Genomic DNA, 19,870 nt, shown 5'->3' with positions numbered 1-19,870 from the left:
CCTGACTACTCAACGTATCAGTTTGAAGTACGCTGTTTATATCTGACAAGACTGAAGCTTGACCTGCTGCTTGGCTTAGTCCGGGCGCTGCATTGTTGGAGACTGCTTCATCATCAGATGAGGTTGTGTCCGTAGGCACTTCCGTAGGCAAAAAAGGATCTTAGACATGTGCATGCCTTAAGAGGACGCTTTACTTTGAGAGCTGCTATTTAAATATATCATAATAGAGGACGCTTTTTGTTTTTGAGAATGACAGCTTCAGTTCTAATTGGGTTTACTTTTTGTTGAAAAAAAAAAACGAACGCAATGACTCTACCTCAGCAATGAAAAGAGATATCACAATTTTGCAAACTACACCTAATAATACATCCAAAGCGGACAAAATAGTTGAATTATGCACTACTGTGAAATATAACTAGCCTGTAGGCAGTATAGTTGCAAAACTCCTGAGAACATCGTAACAATTTCACGCAAGCTGTGAATTCATACATAAACGTTGTCCGCTTTAAATGTTCTAACAGATGCAATGTACTGAACAGCGACAAGTGCTTTCAATGCACAAGTACAGATTTTCTGCTGAGTGCTGAACATTGTTAAGTCTATGTTTAACTTAGTTGCAGTGATCTGCTTAAATAACGGCTGCCGTTCACAACCGCTTTATTTGTACTGAAATTCGCAGAAATACAAGTCTTCATTGTTCACTAAACAGTATGTTACGCGTAGTTCGGTATGACCGCCGAGCGATATCTGCCGCTGATATTTACGTTGACCTTCGACAACTACATGTGCAGACAAACGCAGGTTGTTCGCCCGCACAAGCCGTTGTTAATACGCTAGGCTTTTTAGCTATGCGAACCAAAACATGCAGTCCTCTGTGAGTCTTTGAACACAAGCGCATGCGTATTGAAGGCGATAGAACAAAAAGGAAGGTAAACTTACATTGTGTTGGCAAGCCCTCTTAGTACTTCTCGGTAGCACGAAGTCCGATCCATGGTTGATGTATCGTTTATATGGGCCTCTTTTCTTTCTCTTTGGAAGTTGATCCATTATGATCGCATTAACATGCTCCAACAGGCGATTTGTTGTTGCACGTGTAGATGATCCTCAGATGTTGCTCAGCGAATAGCACAACCTGGCTGGCACTGCTGGTTCAGCATGACGAAAGGTGTCCAGTTTCGTATTTCAGTATTCATTATTAGTAATACCTATATACCCGGTAAACCACTATATACTCATAAAAAACTAAATAAATTAGACATATTAATATACAGGTCACATGCGTAGACAGCACGATGATTTTACATGCAAACATGCATCTGTCAAGTACGAGCACGCGGCTCGTGAACTTTTAACATTCCGCACGTGCACCTGCGTGCAATCGCGCACATGTCGCGCAGACATGCTAGATTTGCCTACGATCGCAGTGTTCTAGAAGTTGTACTACGATCCTGGATCTGTCGGCTGCGTTACCTTTTTCTCTTTCACGTGTGTACAGTAGCGCAAGAATGATCACGCACGCAAAAGTGCGGTATGAGGATGATCGAAAACTTGCGGTTGTGGACATTCGAGACATAGAAAACTTCCATCCCGAGAACGCGAAGGATTTCAAATCGAAGTTCTTTTATTCGGTGAAATGGGACCGATCCGGACGGGACCTCGGACTTTTACCGGGCTCGGATTCTAGCTCTGGGAGGTAAGCTGTTCGTTTGAGCACACATTTATTTTGCCTTGTCAAGTGCATTTCTTGTGTTCCGCGGTGCGCATATGCCTATCGTTGTGGACGCTATCCGATGCGTGCGGTCGGTCTGAACAATGACACATACTTTTGTCTTGAAATGAGCGTAATTTAAATATATTCTTGCAACTTCCGTAATTTCCAAATACGCCTAAAGAAGCTAGTGTAGTATAATAGTAAATTACCATACATGCTCAACTGTCTTTTGCGCCCAATCTCTTCTTCAATAAAACTTGTTGCTAGGCGAGATGCATGTTTAAGGGATCGCCTTTCTTTCCATTTTCCGAGTCGTGCTATAATTCCATGCAGTACAGCACAACTCGATAATTGCCCTTGAAATGTATGCACTGATCCAGATCATACCCCTCTCCTCCCTCACTTTTGACGTTTGTCTGCGCAGCTTCCAGCGTACGGCACGTGTTCGCCACGTGCCGCACGTGGCGAACTCGAGTCCCTCGCAGCTGACTTCATGCCCTTAGAGCACTGTTACGTAGGTCAAATAAAATAATTAGTGATCGCGAGTGTTCATGCAGTAGTCATGATATTGATTAATATGCCCACCAGGAGGTCCCCCCCTTCCCAAATGAAAAAGAAAAACGAAAAGAAAATCTGGATTTAAGCATATATATATATATGAAGTGTATTTGTTCCCTCTTAACACAATATGCATATACACAAAGACAGTTAATGAGCACATGAAAATGTTTCATGGTTGCTGTGATACTTGTTTGAGGCTTATTGCATGTAGAGCATGCACTTTTTATGATTGATGCAAGGACTACTGAAAATTCTAAGGATCCTTTCATATAAATGGAAGGCTTATTTAAGCATACACTCAGCATAATATTCTTTCCCACTAAATCTGTTGCCACTGTTCTGTGTTTCCTTTTGTACTTGCAGTGCAGCCTAGTCGCACATCCATGGCTCATAATGAAATTGTTTTCTTTAAGATTTTTCAATGTGTATTCCTTTAATATTTTCCAGAATCAGAAGAAGACCTGGAGGCGGAGGGAAGAGGCCGGCAGAGGCTTAGATTTGAAAGAATGGCATATTCGCCTGACGGCGAAGATGAGACGATGATGTCGAGCCAGAGGTACTTGTTTACGTAGTGCTGTATCCTTGCTTATGCATTGTATGACTTTAAACAGCCTCATAATACGTTTTTTGGTTTTGTGTGCAGCGTCCTGCAAAAAAGCCCTCTGGCCCAAAGCAGGAGCTATTGGACATGTTAAAAAAAAAAACTGACGACATCCAGCAAAGGGAAGAAGCTGCTTTAAAGAAGCAGAAAAAGAGGCCAACATATGACGATAGGGGTGGCCTAGTCACTGAGCTGAAGTACAAGGTACAGAGACTTGAAGGCCTTGTGGAAAGAAAGTGCAAAAAAATTGAGGAACTGCGAAACAAAAACGAAGAGTTGGAGCAGGAGGCCATGAAGCTGAGGCAGCTGAACATGAGGCTGCAGGAAAAAATGCTGACAGCCATAGATGAAGGCACAGGTATGGAATTCAGCTTTCTGTAGTTTTATGGCTTCTGTGGCTGCTACATGGACTTATTTGTAATTTGTATGCCAGTAGCATAGCCAGCAATTTTTTTTTGGAGGGGGGGGGGGGACTCAACTATACTTTATGTACGTTCATGCATGCATTTGTATGTGTGCCTATATGCCAAACTGAAATGTTGGGGCGGGGCTTTGAACACCCCCTGGCCCTCCCCCTGGCTGCGCCAGTGGTGTAAGCATTGCCTCTACCTAGATTATTTTGTTTAAATTATAGGCTTCTTTCAAATTAAAACTTCCTTACAATTTCAAATCATAAAATTAAACAAGGGAGATGTTTGTGCATACCATGTTTACACATTTATAAATAAGGGGAGAGTTTGCCTTCGTAGAATTGTAAGAAAATTATATAAAAAGGTATTACAGTTATAACATGAGCTCGCCATACAATGTTGGAGAGCTTTTCTTCCAAACCAGTGGTGACGATCTTGCATAGGACCACAAAAGGCTTTTCAAGTCGGCAGAGCATGAAAGAACTTGTCACCCAATAATTAAATGCTCATTTATGCCAAGACACAGTGATGGGAATGGCCAAAAGTGTTTTGTATCAGGTTTTGTAGCAGGAAAAATGATGATTTGTAGCAGCTGCCCTCAGTTTTGTAGCAGGTTGCGAAAACGAAAAAAAAAACAGGTCAGATGGCGTTTTAATGGTTTTATTATACAATAAAATGAAGTATTAAATACAGTGTGCGCATGAGTTCAATGACGGCGCAACTAACGCAAGCTTTAAACAAAGCCTAGGATCACAAATATATGAAGACTGGTTGACACAAAGACAGCCTCGCCGGTACGGACTGCGAGGCTGCGGCACGCAGCGAAAACTGGGAATGAGCCGCAACTGCACTCAGCTCAAACGACAGTGCCACCAGGTAGCGACACCATAGTGTTTCCTACATACTTACTAGAGGGAACTCTGGCGCTAGTGTCTATGGGAGCTGCAATGCATCGCACTTCAGCCAGCATGGGAATCATGGGTAGTACACTGATTTGTCTAAACTTCGTTCTTTAGGCTCCGCTTGGCTCCGCGTCGCCTGCATCTGCTTTGTCGCAAAACGAGTTCAGCAAAAATCAGCAGTTTCACTTCACCACTTTAACTTCTTTAGGCTCACCGATTCAAATCTGATCACGAAGGTCACAACGATACATTCTTTTATCCGAAAGAAAACCAAAACATAGCAATAAACAAAGCCACAAGTGCGTTCGAAGCCCACAAGCACGAAGACTAGGCAAATCCGTGTACTACCCATCATTCCCATGGTGGCTGAAAGATCGCAGTGCCAGGTTCCCTCTAGGTCATTTTAGGAAACTCTATGACCGACACTACACAGTGACAAGCCTACGCACAACTACAGCCACGTGCCCACGCATTGGATTGTATTGGATTGGCTCTGCCTACGAATGGCACGAGAGGCGGCAGCCTATCTGCCACCTGGTGTTGCTGAAAAATCCCTTGACGGTGGCCTCGAGATAAAGCAGCGCATTGCCAGGTAATCTCGGAGGCTATGCGTAGCAGCTTTGGAGCAGTTTCTGCTCATTTGTAGCAGGGATGTAGCAGCTTTCACGAAATGTAGGCAGGTTGGAGGCAATGGTGCTCATTTGTAGCATAGATGTAGCAGCTTTAATGAAATGTGCAGCTTGGAGCAATTGTAGCAGCTTTCCCATCACTGCAAGACACCACTGATTATGGGTTTTCCAATTTCTTTGGACAGTTATTGCCTTAGTTTTAAGCAGATCATTTGTACTGTGTTTTCTTCATCATGTTTTACCAGGCAGTGGTTGCATGTGCAAAACATTGCACAGACCCAACACGTTGCCATTGTCACTTAGAGTGCTCTGTGAAGCTGCTTTGAAAAAAGAAAAATAAGTAAGTGCCGTTATATTTGTAGCTTGGTTTCCACATTTAATATGAGGTGTGTTCTCAAATTGTTAGTTACAAAACAAACAAAAAATTAAAAACTCTTGTGTCAGTACAGTACAGTACTTGCCTTTGGTACAATTTCTTTCTTGGATGTAGCGATATTTTGGATGTGAGCCTTTATATTGAAACTCATTTGCTTTAAATATTGATTCCTGACTATGCTGTCATCTTAAAGTGACCGAGTTCTGCTGTTTGTAATGAGCCATGCTTCGTGTTGATGATGCAGGCTACAGTAGAGCTTCGTGCTCCACTAAGAGCGGACCAGACCACTCGACGAGGGAAGTGGATATTGACAGCATGGACGTGATTCCTAGGGAGAAAACACCGCCACAGGATGATTACGCAAGAAAAGAGAATGCCATGGTAACGTCCACATCTGAAGGGCAGCTTCAGCAATTTTTAGTATTACGTACAGTTGTCATCATAGTGAAATTTTCCTTGTGCTTGCCTAAACAGCAAATGCTGCTTTTTTAAATGGTTGTTTAAAATGATTTTTTTTTTGCTGCAATACGTTTCCTGATGCAGGTGGACATTGGCGGTGGCCTTCAAATAAATTCTAGCGCATGGGCACCACATTCAGGGCCATCAAAAGGATTCCCCTTTTCGTTAAGGACCTCCTCCTGGGAAATTTGGCCCAAGGACCAGCTGAAAAACCGCTCTTTGCAAGGTGTGTTTCTGTTCTATAGAATTCCTTGTACTTTCTTAACAGCAGAGCTGTTTAAGCCAGCTGTAATCTGTCCACCGTGAACAAAAATCCTCAGGTGGGTATGCGTCAAAGGAATTGGGCAAGCCCCACTACGAGTACAGCAGGTGCAAGTGTTAAATGAAAACTTCGCTTGACGAAGTGGAGCATGTGAAGCATGCAAGAGAAGTGAGGGGAATAAAGACATTACAAGATAGAAAGACTAGACAGAGAGAAAGATTGTGTTATAGTTAATCACCGTTCATTTGTGTCTTACAGGGAAGCGGTGTCCACGATTTCCCGATCGGCCTGCAAAGGCTCCACTGACACCTTGGAAAGTGGAAGTGATGCGTGGTAAGTGTTCATGCTTTTTATGATGTTTTGGTGCAAACTGTCTTTGGTCATTCTGCTTCAGACCGTAGTCTTATAGACTATTTTTGTTTAAAAATTGTTTCTTCGTACCAGTTGAGTGAGGCCTTGTGAACTTTTTGTTTTAGACTGTTACAGACGGAGACTGCAGCGCCAGGGTGATTCCCGAAACCCTTATGCCTGCTGCACTCAAGCCAGCTGAACCATTTCGTGGTTGAGAAGCTGGCAGACCTTGAGAGGCTTGCAAAACGGTGAGGTGCTGTTATAATGTGTTTTGACTAATTTCAGGGAGGTTCTTTGTATGTAGTTTTTAATGACATGCAGCCTGGTAAAGAAAGTGTTTAAAGCATCATACTGACTAAATGCTATGCCAGTGCATTTGCTTACATCTATGCAAAGTATCATGTGGAGAAAGCTAGTCTTGAGCTTGCAGCACATCAAGTTAACACTGTTTACTCAAATCTGAGCCAGCCCAGATTCTAGGCTGACCCCCTAATGTTTGAAGCCAGAAAAAACAAAAATGTTACCTCAAATGTAGGCTGAGCAGGAAAAGAAAATGTTACAGTGTGCACGAAACTCGTACAGAATATACAGTCAAACACAGATATATTGGGTGCGAGGTCCTCCACTAGAGACGTGGGCACTGCAGTCGTTATGACGTGCAGGGTTGGATCGCGTGATTCACGTTGCTCTGGTGAAGGGAAGTGGACGGTTCAACGCGTTGCTTTTAACCACGATTTCTGGTGTTTTCCGCTCCGAGATAAAGCAGCGCATTGCCAGGTAATCTCGGAGGCTATGCGTAGCAGCTTTGGAGCAGTTCTGCTCATTTGTAGCATGGATGTAGCAGCTTTCACGAAATGTAGCAGGTTGGAGCAATGGTGCTCATTTGTAGCATAGATGTAGCAGCTTTAATGAAATGTAGCAGCTTGGAGCAATTGTAGCAGCTTTCCCATCACTGCAAGACACCACTGATTATGGGTTTCCAATTTCTTTGGACAGTTTATTGCCTTAGTTTTAAGCAGATCATTTGTACTGTGTTTTCTTCATCATGTTTTACCAGGCAGTGGTTGCATGTGCAAAACATGCACAGACCCAACACGTTGCCATTGTCACTTAGAGTGCTCTGTGAAGCTGCTTTGAAAAAAGAAAAATAAGTAAGTGCCGTTATATTTGTAGCTTGGTTCCACATTTAATATGAGGTGTGTTTCTCAAATTGTTAGTTACAAAAACAAAACAAAAAATTAAAAACTCTTGTGTCAGTACAGTACAGTACTTGCCTTTGGTACAATTTCTTTCTTGGATGTAGCGATATTTTGGATGTGAGCCTTTATATTGAAACTCATTTGCTTTAAATATTGATTCCTGACTATGCTGTCATCTTAAAGTGACCGAGTTCTGCTGTTTGTAATGAGCCATGCTTCGTGTTGATGATGCAGGCTACAGTAGAGCTTCGTGCTCCACTAAGAGCGGACCAGACCACTCGACGAGGGAAGTGGATATTGACAGCATGGACGTGATTCCTAGGGAGAAAACACCGCCACAGGATGATTACGCAAGAAAAGAGAATGCCATGGTAACGTCCACATCTGAAGGGCAGCTTCAGCAATTTTTAGTATTACGTACAGTTGTCATCATAAGTGAAATTTTCCTTGTGCTTGCCTAAACAGCAATGCTGCTTTTTTAAATGGTGTTAAAATGATTTTTTTTTTTTGCTGCAATACGTTTCCTGATGCAGGTGGACATTGGCGGTGGCCTTCAAATAAATTCTAGCGCATGGCACCACATTCAGGGCCATCAAAAGGATTCCCTTTTCGTTAAGGACCTCCTCCTGGGAATTTGGCCCAAGGACCAGCTGAAAAACCGCTCTTTGCAAGGTGTGTTTCTGTTCTATAGAATTCCTTGTACTTTCTTAACAGCAGAGCTGTTTAAGCCAGCTGTAATCTGTCCACCGTGAACAAAAATCCTCAGGTGGGTATGCGTCAAAGGAATTGGGCAAGCCCCACTACGAGTACAGCAGGTGCAAGTGTTAAATGAAAACTTCGCTTGACGAAGTGGAGCATGTGAAGCATGCAAGAGAAGTGAGGGGAAATAAAGACATTACAAGATAGAAAGACTAGACAGAGAGAAAGATTGTGTTATAGTTAATCACCGTTCATTTGTGTCTTACAGGGAAGCGGTGTCCACGATTTCCCGATCGGCCTGCAAAGGCTCCACTGACACCTTGGAAAGTGGAAGTGATGCGTGGTAAGTGTTCATGCTTTTTATGATGTTTGGTGCAAACTGTCTTTGGTCATTCTGCTTCAGACCGTAGTCTTATAGACTATTTTTGTTTAAAAAATTGTTTCTTCGTACCAGTTAGTGAGGCCTTGTGAACTTTTTGTTTTAGACTGTTACAGACGGAGACTGCAGCGCCAGGGGATTCCCGAAACCCTTATGCCTGCTGCACTCAAGCAGCTGAACCATTTCGTGGTTGAGAAGCTGGCAGACCTTGAGAGGCTGGCAAAACGGTGAGGTGCTGTTATAAATGTGTTTTGACTAATTTCAGGGAGGTTCTTTGTATGTAGTTTTTAAATGACATGCAGCCTGGTAAAGAAAGTGTTTAAAGCATCATACTGACTAAATGCTATGCCAGTGCATTTGCTTACATCTATGCAAAGTATCATGTGGAGAAAGCTAGTCTTGAGCTTGCAGCACATCAAGTTAACACTGTTTACTCAAATCTGAGCCAGCCCAGATTCTAGGCTGACCCCCTAATGTTTGAAGCCAGAAAAAACAAAAATGTTACCTCAAATGTAGGCTGAGCAGGAAAAAGAAATGTTACAGTGTGCACGAAACTCGTACAGAATATACAGTCAAACACAGATATATTGGGTGCGAGGTCCTCCACTAGAGACGTGGGCACTGCAGTCGTTATGACGTGCAGGGTTGGATCGCGTGATTCACGTTGCTCTGGTGAAGGGAAGTGGACGGTTCAACGCGTTGCTTTTAACCACGATTTCTGGTGTTTTCCGCTTTGAACAGCGTTGTTTTGTTCTCACTTCATGTGTGCGGACACCTAGACTTCACAATGCGGGAAAGTGCAGTCAAAGTTATCGGCAGCATGGTACTTTATGCTGCTCCATGCCACAGTGCGAGTCTAGCGTCAGCTTTCACTTTCACCGTTACCCTGCTTTGCAAGAGCGTGATACCACTGTCACCTGACATTCGTTTATTGTTATCTCGAGCTCATGGGGTTCCTTGCTTATAGAGGACGTCTGTACAATGAGCCCATCTAATGTGTAAGTGCTAGACTAATTGCATAAGAAATTCCGATATATAATATGTGAAACGGCTGCTGTTCATGTTCATTGTTCTACATCTGTGCCTAGGCTCGCACAATTTGTGCAACCTGCACGTCAACTGAAGGCGGAATTAGCTATATGTGTTTCAAAACCGACTGTGGGTATGTCGCCCGAGTGACCAAACCAAGCTAATTTTCAGCCTTTGAGCCCACTAATAGTTGCGTGTGAACATTGGCGTGCAGTGGTTGAGCTGCCTATGCAGGTTGTTTTTTCCTGCTTCAAAAGCCACTTCTATCACTCCATTATAGCCACAGAGAACTTGTTCGTTTATTATGGTGTAACTACAACATAATTTACATACTTTGTGTGGAAGTGTGTAGGAATAGCTTTTTTTTCTTTTTTTTTTTTTGCAGCAAGTCTCTCCACCATCTGTTACAGCCAAGAACACAGATACATTCATAGTGTGCTTCAAGGGCAGCACCACAATATCGTTTGCATCCTGTGTATATGTAACATTAGTGACGTGAACTTGTAACTTTCATGCACTTATGTATTTTTCAACACTTTCAGGGAAAAGGACACAGGAAATTCCTAAGTGTGGCAAGGTGCAAGTTGAAGAATAAGGAGTACCTGATTTTTTGCTAGTCATTATAACTTTTACAATGCTTTTAAAGTAATAAATTATCGTAAAACAAGTACCTCCATTGTATGGTTTTTATTTGATGTGTGTGCATTACATATCATTCACAAATAAGCATACCAGACCATTTTGTTCAGGATCAACATTTCTTTTGTCCAATTCGCTATCATTTTTGCGTCAAAAATCTGGTGTACTCTTTGCCCATGTTTTTCAGCCAATGGAAGAATATTCGGGTCAAGCTAGACCACCAGTTGTGCACGAGTGTACTTCAATGGTTGACCAGTTGCGCACCACCTAGCTCTAACTGGATGACCATGTGTGTTCAACTGGCTAACCAATTAAGCACCAGTTGGCTCTAGCTGGGTGACCATATGTTTTCAACTGGTTAACCAGTTGGCTTAACTGGATCACCATATGTGTTCAACTGGCTAACCAATTGGACACCAGTTGGCTCTAACTGGTTGACCGTATGGTTTTCAACTGGTTAACCAGTTGGGCACCAGTTGGCTTTAACTGGATCACCATATGTGTTCAACTGGCTAACCAATTGGGCACCAGTCAGCTTCAACTGGATGACCATTTGGCTTGAACTGGATCACCATATGTTTTCAATAGGTTAACCATTTGGACACCCATTCACATTGACTGGTTGACCAGTTGGGCATCAATATGTTTAATTGGATGACCATTTGTTTTCAACTGGCTAACCAATTGGGCACCAGTTAGGTTCAATTGATGACCAGTTGGCTTTAACTGGATGACCATATGTTTTCAACTGGTTGACCATTTCGACACCAATTTACATTGACTGGTTGACTAGGTGCACACCAGTTATCTATAATTGGTTGACCATGTGTGTTCAATAGGTTGACCAATTGCGCACCATTTGGATTCAATTACGGTCCAGTTAAATGCAATTGGAAAACCAATTGGCCACCGGTACTGCCCAAATGGTTTGCCAATTGGACGTAAACTGGTCTACCAATTGGATATAATTGGTGCGCTCTCAACTGGTGGCGAAATTCCAATTGGTCGAAAACCAATTGGTGGCAATTGGTATTTTTCCAATTGGACCCATTGACTTTTTTTGACTGGGAAGCTCTCGTATTATAATAAACATTCAACTACTTCTGCGAGGACACATTTCACTTTCGTGCTATACTGATTCCTATGACGGAAGCTTCAACCATGTTGTTTTTTTTTCTCTCAGGGTGTAGCTAACATACGGAATGCCCTAGCAATACACAGCTTCGGCGTAAAGCAACATCTATCGCTGTGCTCCTTCACTCGGTTACGACGATGGAGGACGATGCTCAACTCTGGAACGGACGCCCAAGAAGTTCGCTCTAAAACACGACAAACCTGGAAACAAACTTCTTCTGCAGCGGTTTCTCGACCATCGGCGCTATAACTAGAGAATAATAGCAGGGAGAATCCGAATTAATCGATAACTGGAAGTCCCTGTAGCACGGTAATTATGACAAATGGGTTCTGTGGAAATTCAGAATGCACAAAGAAGTTTCAGTAAAAGGAAAAAATTAACATACACGCGGGAGTTCCAAGACGTCACAAGACCCAACCGTCGTGGCTTGGTGGTTAAGGGCGCTCTCAAGCACGAGGTCGCTGGTTTCAAACACCTGCATGATTCAAACATGCTACTACGACAATGGCGCTCTGCAGGCCCTCATCACTGACCGAGGAACAGCTTTTGCTGTGAGCGTTATTCCAGTCCTTCTTCACCGCAGCCAGACAATTCACCCTAATCCAACTGCGTACCACCCGCAGAGAAATGGTCTCACCGAGCGTCTGAAGAAAAGCCTCGCCGACATGCTGGCAATTGACATACTTCGACGTCGAACACAAGATATAGGATGTAATCCTTCCGTATGTTACCCTTCGCTTACAACACGGCCCGTGCAAGGAACAACGTTTTAAACGTGAACATTGGACAGGATTTTGTCTGGTTGGGAAGGAACTTATGGTTGAAACAGAGCGACACCAACCAAGGTACTGATTAAAAGTGAAAAATCTCTTTTTTTACTTTACAAAAACAAAAATTACCGCAGCTTGCACTAAGTCGCGCAAGGCTGGGTCACCGCAGAGCTGGTGTACATCTAGCTGGTCCTGGCTTGTCTAGGCTTCTATCCTCTCACCTCTCTCTTTCCCACCCCTTGCTATACTATACTAAGAGTGGCCAGTTCCGCTTATAATAAGCGGATTTGGGCTTCTTTTTTCGCCGAGTCACTTGTAGAATTTTGCAGTCGCTTGTCGCATTTTTTGGGCTTATTTGCATTCTTCCAGCATACATAGATGTATTAATGATCATCCCGTTCACCAAAAGCGCGTTTGGTCGTTCACTAATAGCGCATTTGTCGATGACTTCGAGTGGCCTGAGCTGTGAAGTGAAAACATACGTTGGGGGAATTAACAAGTAAAGTTATAATTGCACTGGCAAACGTGCATTCAACCGAATGGAGACCTACCCTGGAGACAATGTTAAAAGTAAATATGTGCTTTCGTTCATGTTGCGCATATTTTTCGCTGTGCAAAATAATTCAAGCGATCTTTTTCAATTCCCCTTTGTATTTGAGCGCAATTTTTATTTAAATTAAATTATGTTCAAGAAGGCGAAATCCATTAAATTTGCGCTTCTTTTTGGCTTGCTTCGCGAAGTTCTTGGGCTTCTTTTGTGACGATTATTTGCTTGTTAGCTCGGCAGCATCTGGCAACTCTGACTATTGGCGGCGAGATCGAGCAGGAGTCGGCACCTAGCGGCGAGCGGACGAAAACCCCGCGGTGCGGATGGCTCCTTGCGTCGTCTGCTAGCCACACCGTGTTCGCATGTGTGCGTATGTCATGCACGTCCTCAGATTACAGCTTATTCCGTTGTGCTAGCACAGTATGAAATGCTTGTACGTATGCCTACAAAATATACATAAGCATTTCGAATTAAGAAACTTGTATGCACTCTAATAAGTGGAGTACACGCCCGTGTCGGTACGGCGCTAGGTCTAACCATCGTACCGTGGATTCGCCAAATTTATTTCAATGTGGTTACCAATTTCTCGTTCAAGCACGTCACATAGTTCATTCGGCGTCGTCCTAAAGAAAAAAAGTACTAAATGTCGAGGTGTGAATGCAGAGTTTCAGTGACACCATCTCGTGATGTGTTGGCGATTTGGAAATCCCTGAGATACCGCAAAGCATGAACTATCGTCTGCAGAGGATGGTAAACGGTAAAAAAGACCTGAAGCCACGCATTTCTACAGCAATACGCGTATTCATGCAAACAGAAAAGCAGAGTGCACAAAGTTCTACTTCATCTAATTACGCAGAAATACAGGTTCTCTTTCTTTGTAGCAGCTAGAGCAAGAAGTAAATGCTTCAATGGCTCAGTCGCGCCACACCGTTACATTGTGGTATAGGCAAACGCAATTTAAACACGTGCAAATAAAGCAAGAAAAAACATCAAGCACGGGCAAAACACAAATGTGACCGAAGGCCAGTACCCCATTGATTGGCAGACTGCACTTCTCTCACAAATAGGTACGTTAGGACGGTTGCGTGCACTGATGTGGCGATGCAGGGCACAGACATCACCATTAGGCTGCAGTCAACGCGCTTTGCTCGCCAACAATCGACTCAAACCGCATACGGCGAAGCGTTGCTGCTGCGTACATTTGTATACGCGCCGCCGAGCCGCCTATCCACACAAACGCGGCTATGGTGCTGCCACCTACAGCCCGATCTCGCGGCAAATACTATACATGGCTATACTTGCTTTTTTCTATCTTTTCTTGTGCCTGTTTTTTTTCTATCTCTTTCTCTCTGTCTATTTCTTTCTCTGCCTTTCTGTCTTTTTCTCTCTTCCTTCCCTTTATTTCTCTCTTTCCGTACGTGTCTTTCTTTCTCTCGGTCTCTCTCTTTAGTCGTTCTCTCGCCTTCTATCTTTGTCTCTCTTTGCACCCATTCTTTCTCTTCGCTTTCCGTTTTACCCTCGTCCCTTCTCTCTCTTTCTTTCTGTACTCGTTCTACCATCCTCCTTTCCTCCTCCTCACCTTGACATATCTCCTCCTCACCCTCACTTCCTTTCCCAACCACCTTGCTGTACTATAATATACAAGGCTATGCTCTGCCTCTGCCAGCGTGCCTGTATATCCGAGTGGTTGGGACGCTTCGCATTCGGGTCGTGGGTACGCGATTTTCGAACTCGGCAAAATTTTTGTTTCGCCGAGAAATCTCCTCTTAATTGTTCCTCCTTTCTATTTCTTCTTTCTTCTCTCTCTTCCCCTTTTCTTTCATTCTTTCATTCTTTCTTTGGACTCTCTCTAACTCATTCTCTCACACCATCAAGTTATTGCATCCCTCGGCAGAAAAATCAGCGCACGTCTTCTGTAAGCGAAGCAGAAGAGAAAGACGATAATGAAGAGGACGAACATGGCGCATGCCGGTTCATGATGATGATAATTTTCTATCTACGACACACGGCCAACCTCGACCATAACAGATGTGCTGTAAGGTGTGACTGGAGGGCCACCAGAAAACACTGCTTTCTAGTGGGCGGGGCCACCAGAGAGGCAGTGTCACCAGAAAGTATGCCAGCCATCGATGCTCACGCTGCGAGTCAGTTTCTAATGCTGACACACAGCGCGGCTTCTCGTGTGGACTTCTCAAAAACAGAGATCTGCAAAAAACGTGAAGCTGGACTTGCCACCTTCAACGAAATATCACTACTTGAAGCTGGACTGGCATTATGGTAACTACTAATCATTTTCGGTCCGCGACTTCAAGCACGACAAAGCTAATTTTCTCGGAAGTTTCTCTTTCTTTTAAATTCCGAAAGTTTGTCCGAAAGTTTCGTTTCGTTGTATGAAGGCCCACTGCTTTTTAGGTAGCACCGTCGTATCTGGTTCAGGCCAGGGCATGTCCAAATAAGTGGTTGAGGATAGCCGCTGACGCTTCTGCTGTACGATATGGGCAGGTATCCCAAACGGTCCATGGAGATGTTGCGGCCGGCATATGTGACCGAAGGAGTAAGTGCCGTCCCCACACGAAGTCTCCGCAACACCACCTCCTCCTGGCGGGTAAGGCCGCCTTGGGAGGTTTGAACAACACGGAAATTAAATCTCGCATGGTGCGGCGAATCTCCTTGCGGTAGAAGAAATCACCCGAGGATCACTTGGGAAAGGTGCTTCCAGAGTGGGTGGCAGCTCACTGTGGGTGGCGGTGTCATTTTAATTGAGCAGAAATAGTGTCCAGTGGAATACACTGTATCCGTAGCTGACGGGCATCTGTGCAGTTATGCGGTGTATTTCGTTTGCGAAAGGGTGGGCGTTGCACACCATGCGAACCTCCTTTATGGCAGAGCTAGCGTCGGTGTGCATTATTGTAAGTGATGTCGATGACGCGGAAGCTGCACTCTCCAAGTTTATTGCGTCTCGTAGTGCTCGAAGTGCACTGACCGATGGGACCGGATTTCCGATACATACGATTGGTACATAAGTTTTGGTGCCCTGCCACCACGATGGACGTAATCACCTGCTTGTCTTCTTGGAAGTAAAACCATGAATGACCACCTTGGCCATTTTTAAGAATTTAAATAAGAAATATCTTTAGGGGCGAAGCTCCTGAGGTGTGGGCCTGTCCCTCCTTTGTAATGTATCCACTCCATGTGATAAAGATGACGACTGATGACCATGAAGAATAAGCGCGTTCAAGTATACTGGAATGTACCCACTACACGTGATAAGGATGACGATGACGCTGATGACCATAAAGATAAGCGCGTTCCATGACAATGACGAATGATGACCGTGAAGAATAAGCGCGTTCCAGTATAGTGGAATGTACCCACTACACGGGTACCGATGACGCTGATGACCATGAACTATAAGCGCGTTCCATGACGATGACGACTGATGACCATGAAGAATAAGCGCGTTCCAGTATAGTGGAATGTACCCGCTACACGTGATAACGATGACGCTGATGACCATGAAGTATAAGCGCGTTCCATGACGATGACGACTGATGACCATGAAGAATAACGCGTTCCAGTATAGTGGATGTACCCCATACACGTGATAACGATGACGTGATGACCATGAAGTATAGCGCGTTCCATGACGATGACGACTGGTGACCATGAAGAATAAGCGCGTTCCAGTATAGTGGAATGTACCCACTACACGTGATAACGATGACGCTGATGACCATGAAGTATAAGCGCGTTCCATGACGATGACGACTGATGACCATGAAGAATAAGCGCGTTCCAGTATAGTGGAATGTACCCACTACACGTGATAACGATGACGCTGATGACCATGAAGTATAAGCGCGTTCCATGACGATGACGACTGGTGACATGAAGAATAAGCGCGTTCCAGTATAGTGGAATGTACCCACTACACGTGATAACGATGACGCTGATGACCATGAAGTATAAGCGCGTCCATGACGATGACGACTGATGACCATGAAGAATAAGCGCGTTCCAGTATAGTGGAATGTACCCACTACACGTGATAACGATGATGCTGATGACCATGAAGTATAAGCGCGTTCCATGACGATGACGACTGATGACCATGAAGAATAAGCGCGTTCCAGTACAGTGGAATGTACCCACTACACGTGATAACGATTACGCTGATGACCATGAAGTATAAGCGCGTTCCATGACGATGCGACTGACTGACCATGAAGAATAACGCGTTCCAGTATAGTGGAATGTACCCATACACGTGATAACGATGACGCTGATGACCATGAAGTATAAGCGCGTTCCATGACGATGACGACTGGTGACCATGAAGAATAAGCGCGTTCCAGTATAGTGGAATGTACCACTACACGTGATAAACGATGACGCTGATGACCATGAAGTATAAGCGCGTTCCATGACGATGACGACTGATGACCATGAAGAATAAGCGCGTTCCAGTATAGTGGAATGTACCCACACACGTGATAACGATGACGCTGATGACCATGAAGTATAAGCGCGTTCCATGACGATGACGACTGGTGACCATGAAGAAAGCGCGTTCCAGTATAGTGGAATGTACCCACTAACGTGATAACGATGACGCTGATGACCATGAAGTATAAGCGCGTTCCCATGACGATCTGACCCATGAAGAAGAATAAGCGCGTTCAGTATAGTGGAATGTACACTACACTGATCGATATGCTGATCCATAGTATGATCTCTTTCCATACTGACTCCATGATCCTGACTTTCCATGACGATGACCAGACTGATAAGCGCCCTGAAGCGTGTAACGCGACGTACCCACTGTCGGGGTGATGAACGATAGACGATGACGAGACCAGACGCGTTCATATGATACGCGCCGTGCCATGACGATGCGCGCTGACCATGAAGAATAACGCGGTCCCGTATGATACCCGAGACCCTGGACCGTGATACGATGGGTTGACCCAACAGTCCCCGCGTTCCATGCCGATGACGACTGGTGACCATGAAAGAATAAGCGCGTTCCAGTATAGTGGAATGTACCACTACACGTGTAACGATGACGCTGATGACCAGAAGATAGCGGTTCCATGACGATGACGATGATGACCATGAAGAATAAGCGCGTTCCAGTATATGGAAATGTACCCACTACACGTGATAACGATGATGCTGATGACCAGAAGTATAAGCGCGTTCCATGACGATGACGACTGATGACCATGAAGAATAAGCGCGTTCCAGTACAGTGGAATGTACCCACTACACGTGATAACGATGACGCGATGACCATGAAGTATAAGCGCGTTCCATGACGATGACGACTGATGACCATGAAGAATAAGCGCGTTCCAGTATAGTGGAATGTACCCACTACACGTGATAACGATGACGCTGATGACATGAAGTATAAGCGCGTTCCATGACAATGACGACTGATGGATGGATGGATGGATGGATGAATAAACTTTATTCGGTCCCTCGGAACGCGCCCTAGCACGTTGCGGGCCGCTCCCACGTCGGAACAGAAAGACCAAGTGTCTCTGCTACGTCGCGGGCCCGTGGACTGCCCATAGTTGTGCTCGAGTCCGGAGCTTGTAATAGCTTCTTCCATTTGACGGCGTGATGACTTCGCCGCCGTGTAACGCGGGGCACCGCCAGAGCATATGTTCGACTGGTGACCTGAAGAATAAGCGCGTTCCAGTATAGTGGAATGTACCCGCTACACGTGATAACGATGACGTGATGACCATGAAGTATAAGCGCGTTCCATGACAATGACGACTGATGACCATGAAGATAAGCGCGTTCCAGTATAGTGGAATGTACCCACTACACGTGATAACGATGACGATGACGCTGATGACCATGAAGTATAAAGCGCGTCCCGACCACACATCTCTCTCTGCCATGGATGAAAACGATCGTGAACGCGCTCTCGCCCTCGAAAGGCAAAACGTTAACGCCGACAACAAACGTTCCCTGAGCTAACGTCATATATGAGGACCCCCGCGTGTGTGTCAGGGTTTGTATGATGTTTTAGCCAGACTCTTTGTTGGCCTCGGTACTGTTAGTGACATTTTAGCCGCGAAAGAGCACATACACAAAGCAAAGAAACACGAACGACAGGACGGGTGGCCGTACGTCCTGTCGTTGCGGTTTCTTGCTTTGTGTATGTGCTCTTTCGCGGCAAAAGATGTCACTAAGTTGTATGATGATCGAGGGGCAAAATTTACGGGGATTGACGGTTTACCAGATTACTCCGTAGCTTGCCCACTCATGATCATCACTTCGTGATATGGCGTGATCTTTTTATTAGAGCACGTATGATCGCACTCAGACACACTGCACTACGTGACGCACCCAAGAGCCCGCAACACGGGTGCACATTTTGTACGTGCGAGAGGGCGTGACTTTCTGGGAAAGTAGCTGCATATCTTTTATGCGATGGCAAATATATGGACACTCTCGACGGATTTTTGCTGTCGCGCCGTCATTTCCCGTATATGAAATTTATGTATATATAATAAAAGCCACAAATAAAAATAACTCAGAAAATTTTCCGAGGCGATCGACCGGGGATTCGAACCTGCGACCCATCGCTCCGCAGCGCGTTGCCTTAGACAATTAAAGCCATGCGTCATTCGTTCTCCAGGATACTAACGGCAGAATACAAACGCACGCGTTGTTGGGTGGAACACACTGGACGCCACAAGTGGTGAAATTAAAAATTATGCGAGACGCGGGCCATGCTGCATCGTTGCCCGCGCTGCGTTTGCGTCGTATCGCTGCGACCCACGCCAGTTTTCAATTTTGGGGTTGTATTGCCGCGCCACTCGTGGTCAGTCGGCCAAGGGAAAAAAAGCGTCACGTGGCTCGTGGTCGCGCGAGCTAGACCAACGCTTTGGATATTGTGGATATGCCACGGGAGGGAAGAAACGAGACGGCTGAACCAGAATCACAGTATAATACATGTTACACTGGGACCAGAATCCGGAGGCTAAAATTACAGCGCAAACGCACAAGACACCCACGAAGAAAAGAAACGTACGACACAAGCCTGACTAACAACTTGTTTATTCTTTCATACGCCAATATGCATAAACCCAAGGCAACTTACACACTGTGCACACAATAGCTCTAAACCAAAAGCGTGTAACAAGGATGATAGTGTATTAGATACGCGAAGACATTAAATCATATTCTGA

General features: G+C 44.7%; 1 protein-coding gene across 2 annotated transcripts; it reads left to right on the top strand.

The window, feature by feature from the left end:
• Nucleotides 1–2,925: 2,925 nt before the first annotated feature.
• LOC119378462 (BEN domain-containing protein 5-like) lies at nt 2,926–8,865 on the top strand. Of its 2 annotated transcripts, none has more exons than XM_049411767.1 (5): nt 2,926–3,231; nt 7,696–7,832; nt 7,995–8,133; nt 8,429–8,503; nt 8,646–8,865. In XM_049411767.1, exons 1-5 carry the CDS (start codon nt 2,961–2,963, stop codon nt 8,768–8,770), a joined length of 747 nt encoding a protein of 248 aa, XP_049267724.1. In that variant the 5' UTR covers nt 2,926–2,960; the 3' UTR covers nt 8,771–8,865. The 2 variants fall into 2 exon arrangements, with proteins under 2 accessions (XP_049267724.1, XP_037503520.2); XM_037647592.2 differs by lacking the exon at nt 7,696–7,832 and adding an exon at nt 5,435–5,571.
• Nucleotides 8,866–19,870: the final 11,005 nt, after the last annotated feature.

The sequence above is a fragment of the Rhipicephalus sanguineus genome, unplaced genomic scaffold (genome assembly GCF_013339695.2).
Source record: "Rhipicephalus sanguineus isolate Rsan-2018 unplaced genomic scaffold, BIME_Rsan_1.4 Seq8393, whole genome shotgun sequence".
Taxonomy (NCBI): domain Eukaryota; kingdom Metazoa; phylum Arthropoda; class Arachnida; order Ixodida; family Ixodidae; genus Rhipicephalus; species Rhipicephalus sanguineus.
This window is presented reverse-complemented; position numbering and strand designations above follow the sequence as displayed.

Bases quoted from the DNA above. Each gene is read 5' to 3' on its own strand.
- LOC119378462 (XM_049411767.1), top strand. From the start codon at position 2,961: ATGTTAAAAAAAAAAACTGACGACATCCAGCAAAGGGAAGAAGCTGCT. The intron at 8,134-8,428 runs GTGTGTTTCTGT...TGTGTCTTACAG, and splicing joins GAAAAACCGCTCTTTGCAAG to GGAAGCGGTGTCCACGATTT. The intron at 8,504-8,645 runs GTAAGTGTTCAT...TTTTTGTTTTAG, and splicing joins GAAAGTGGAAGTGATGCGTG to ACTGTTACAGACGGAGACTG.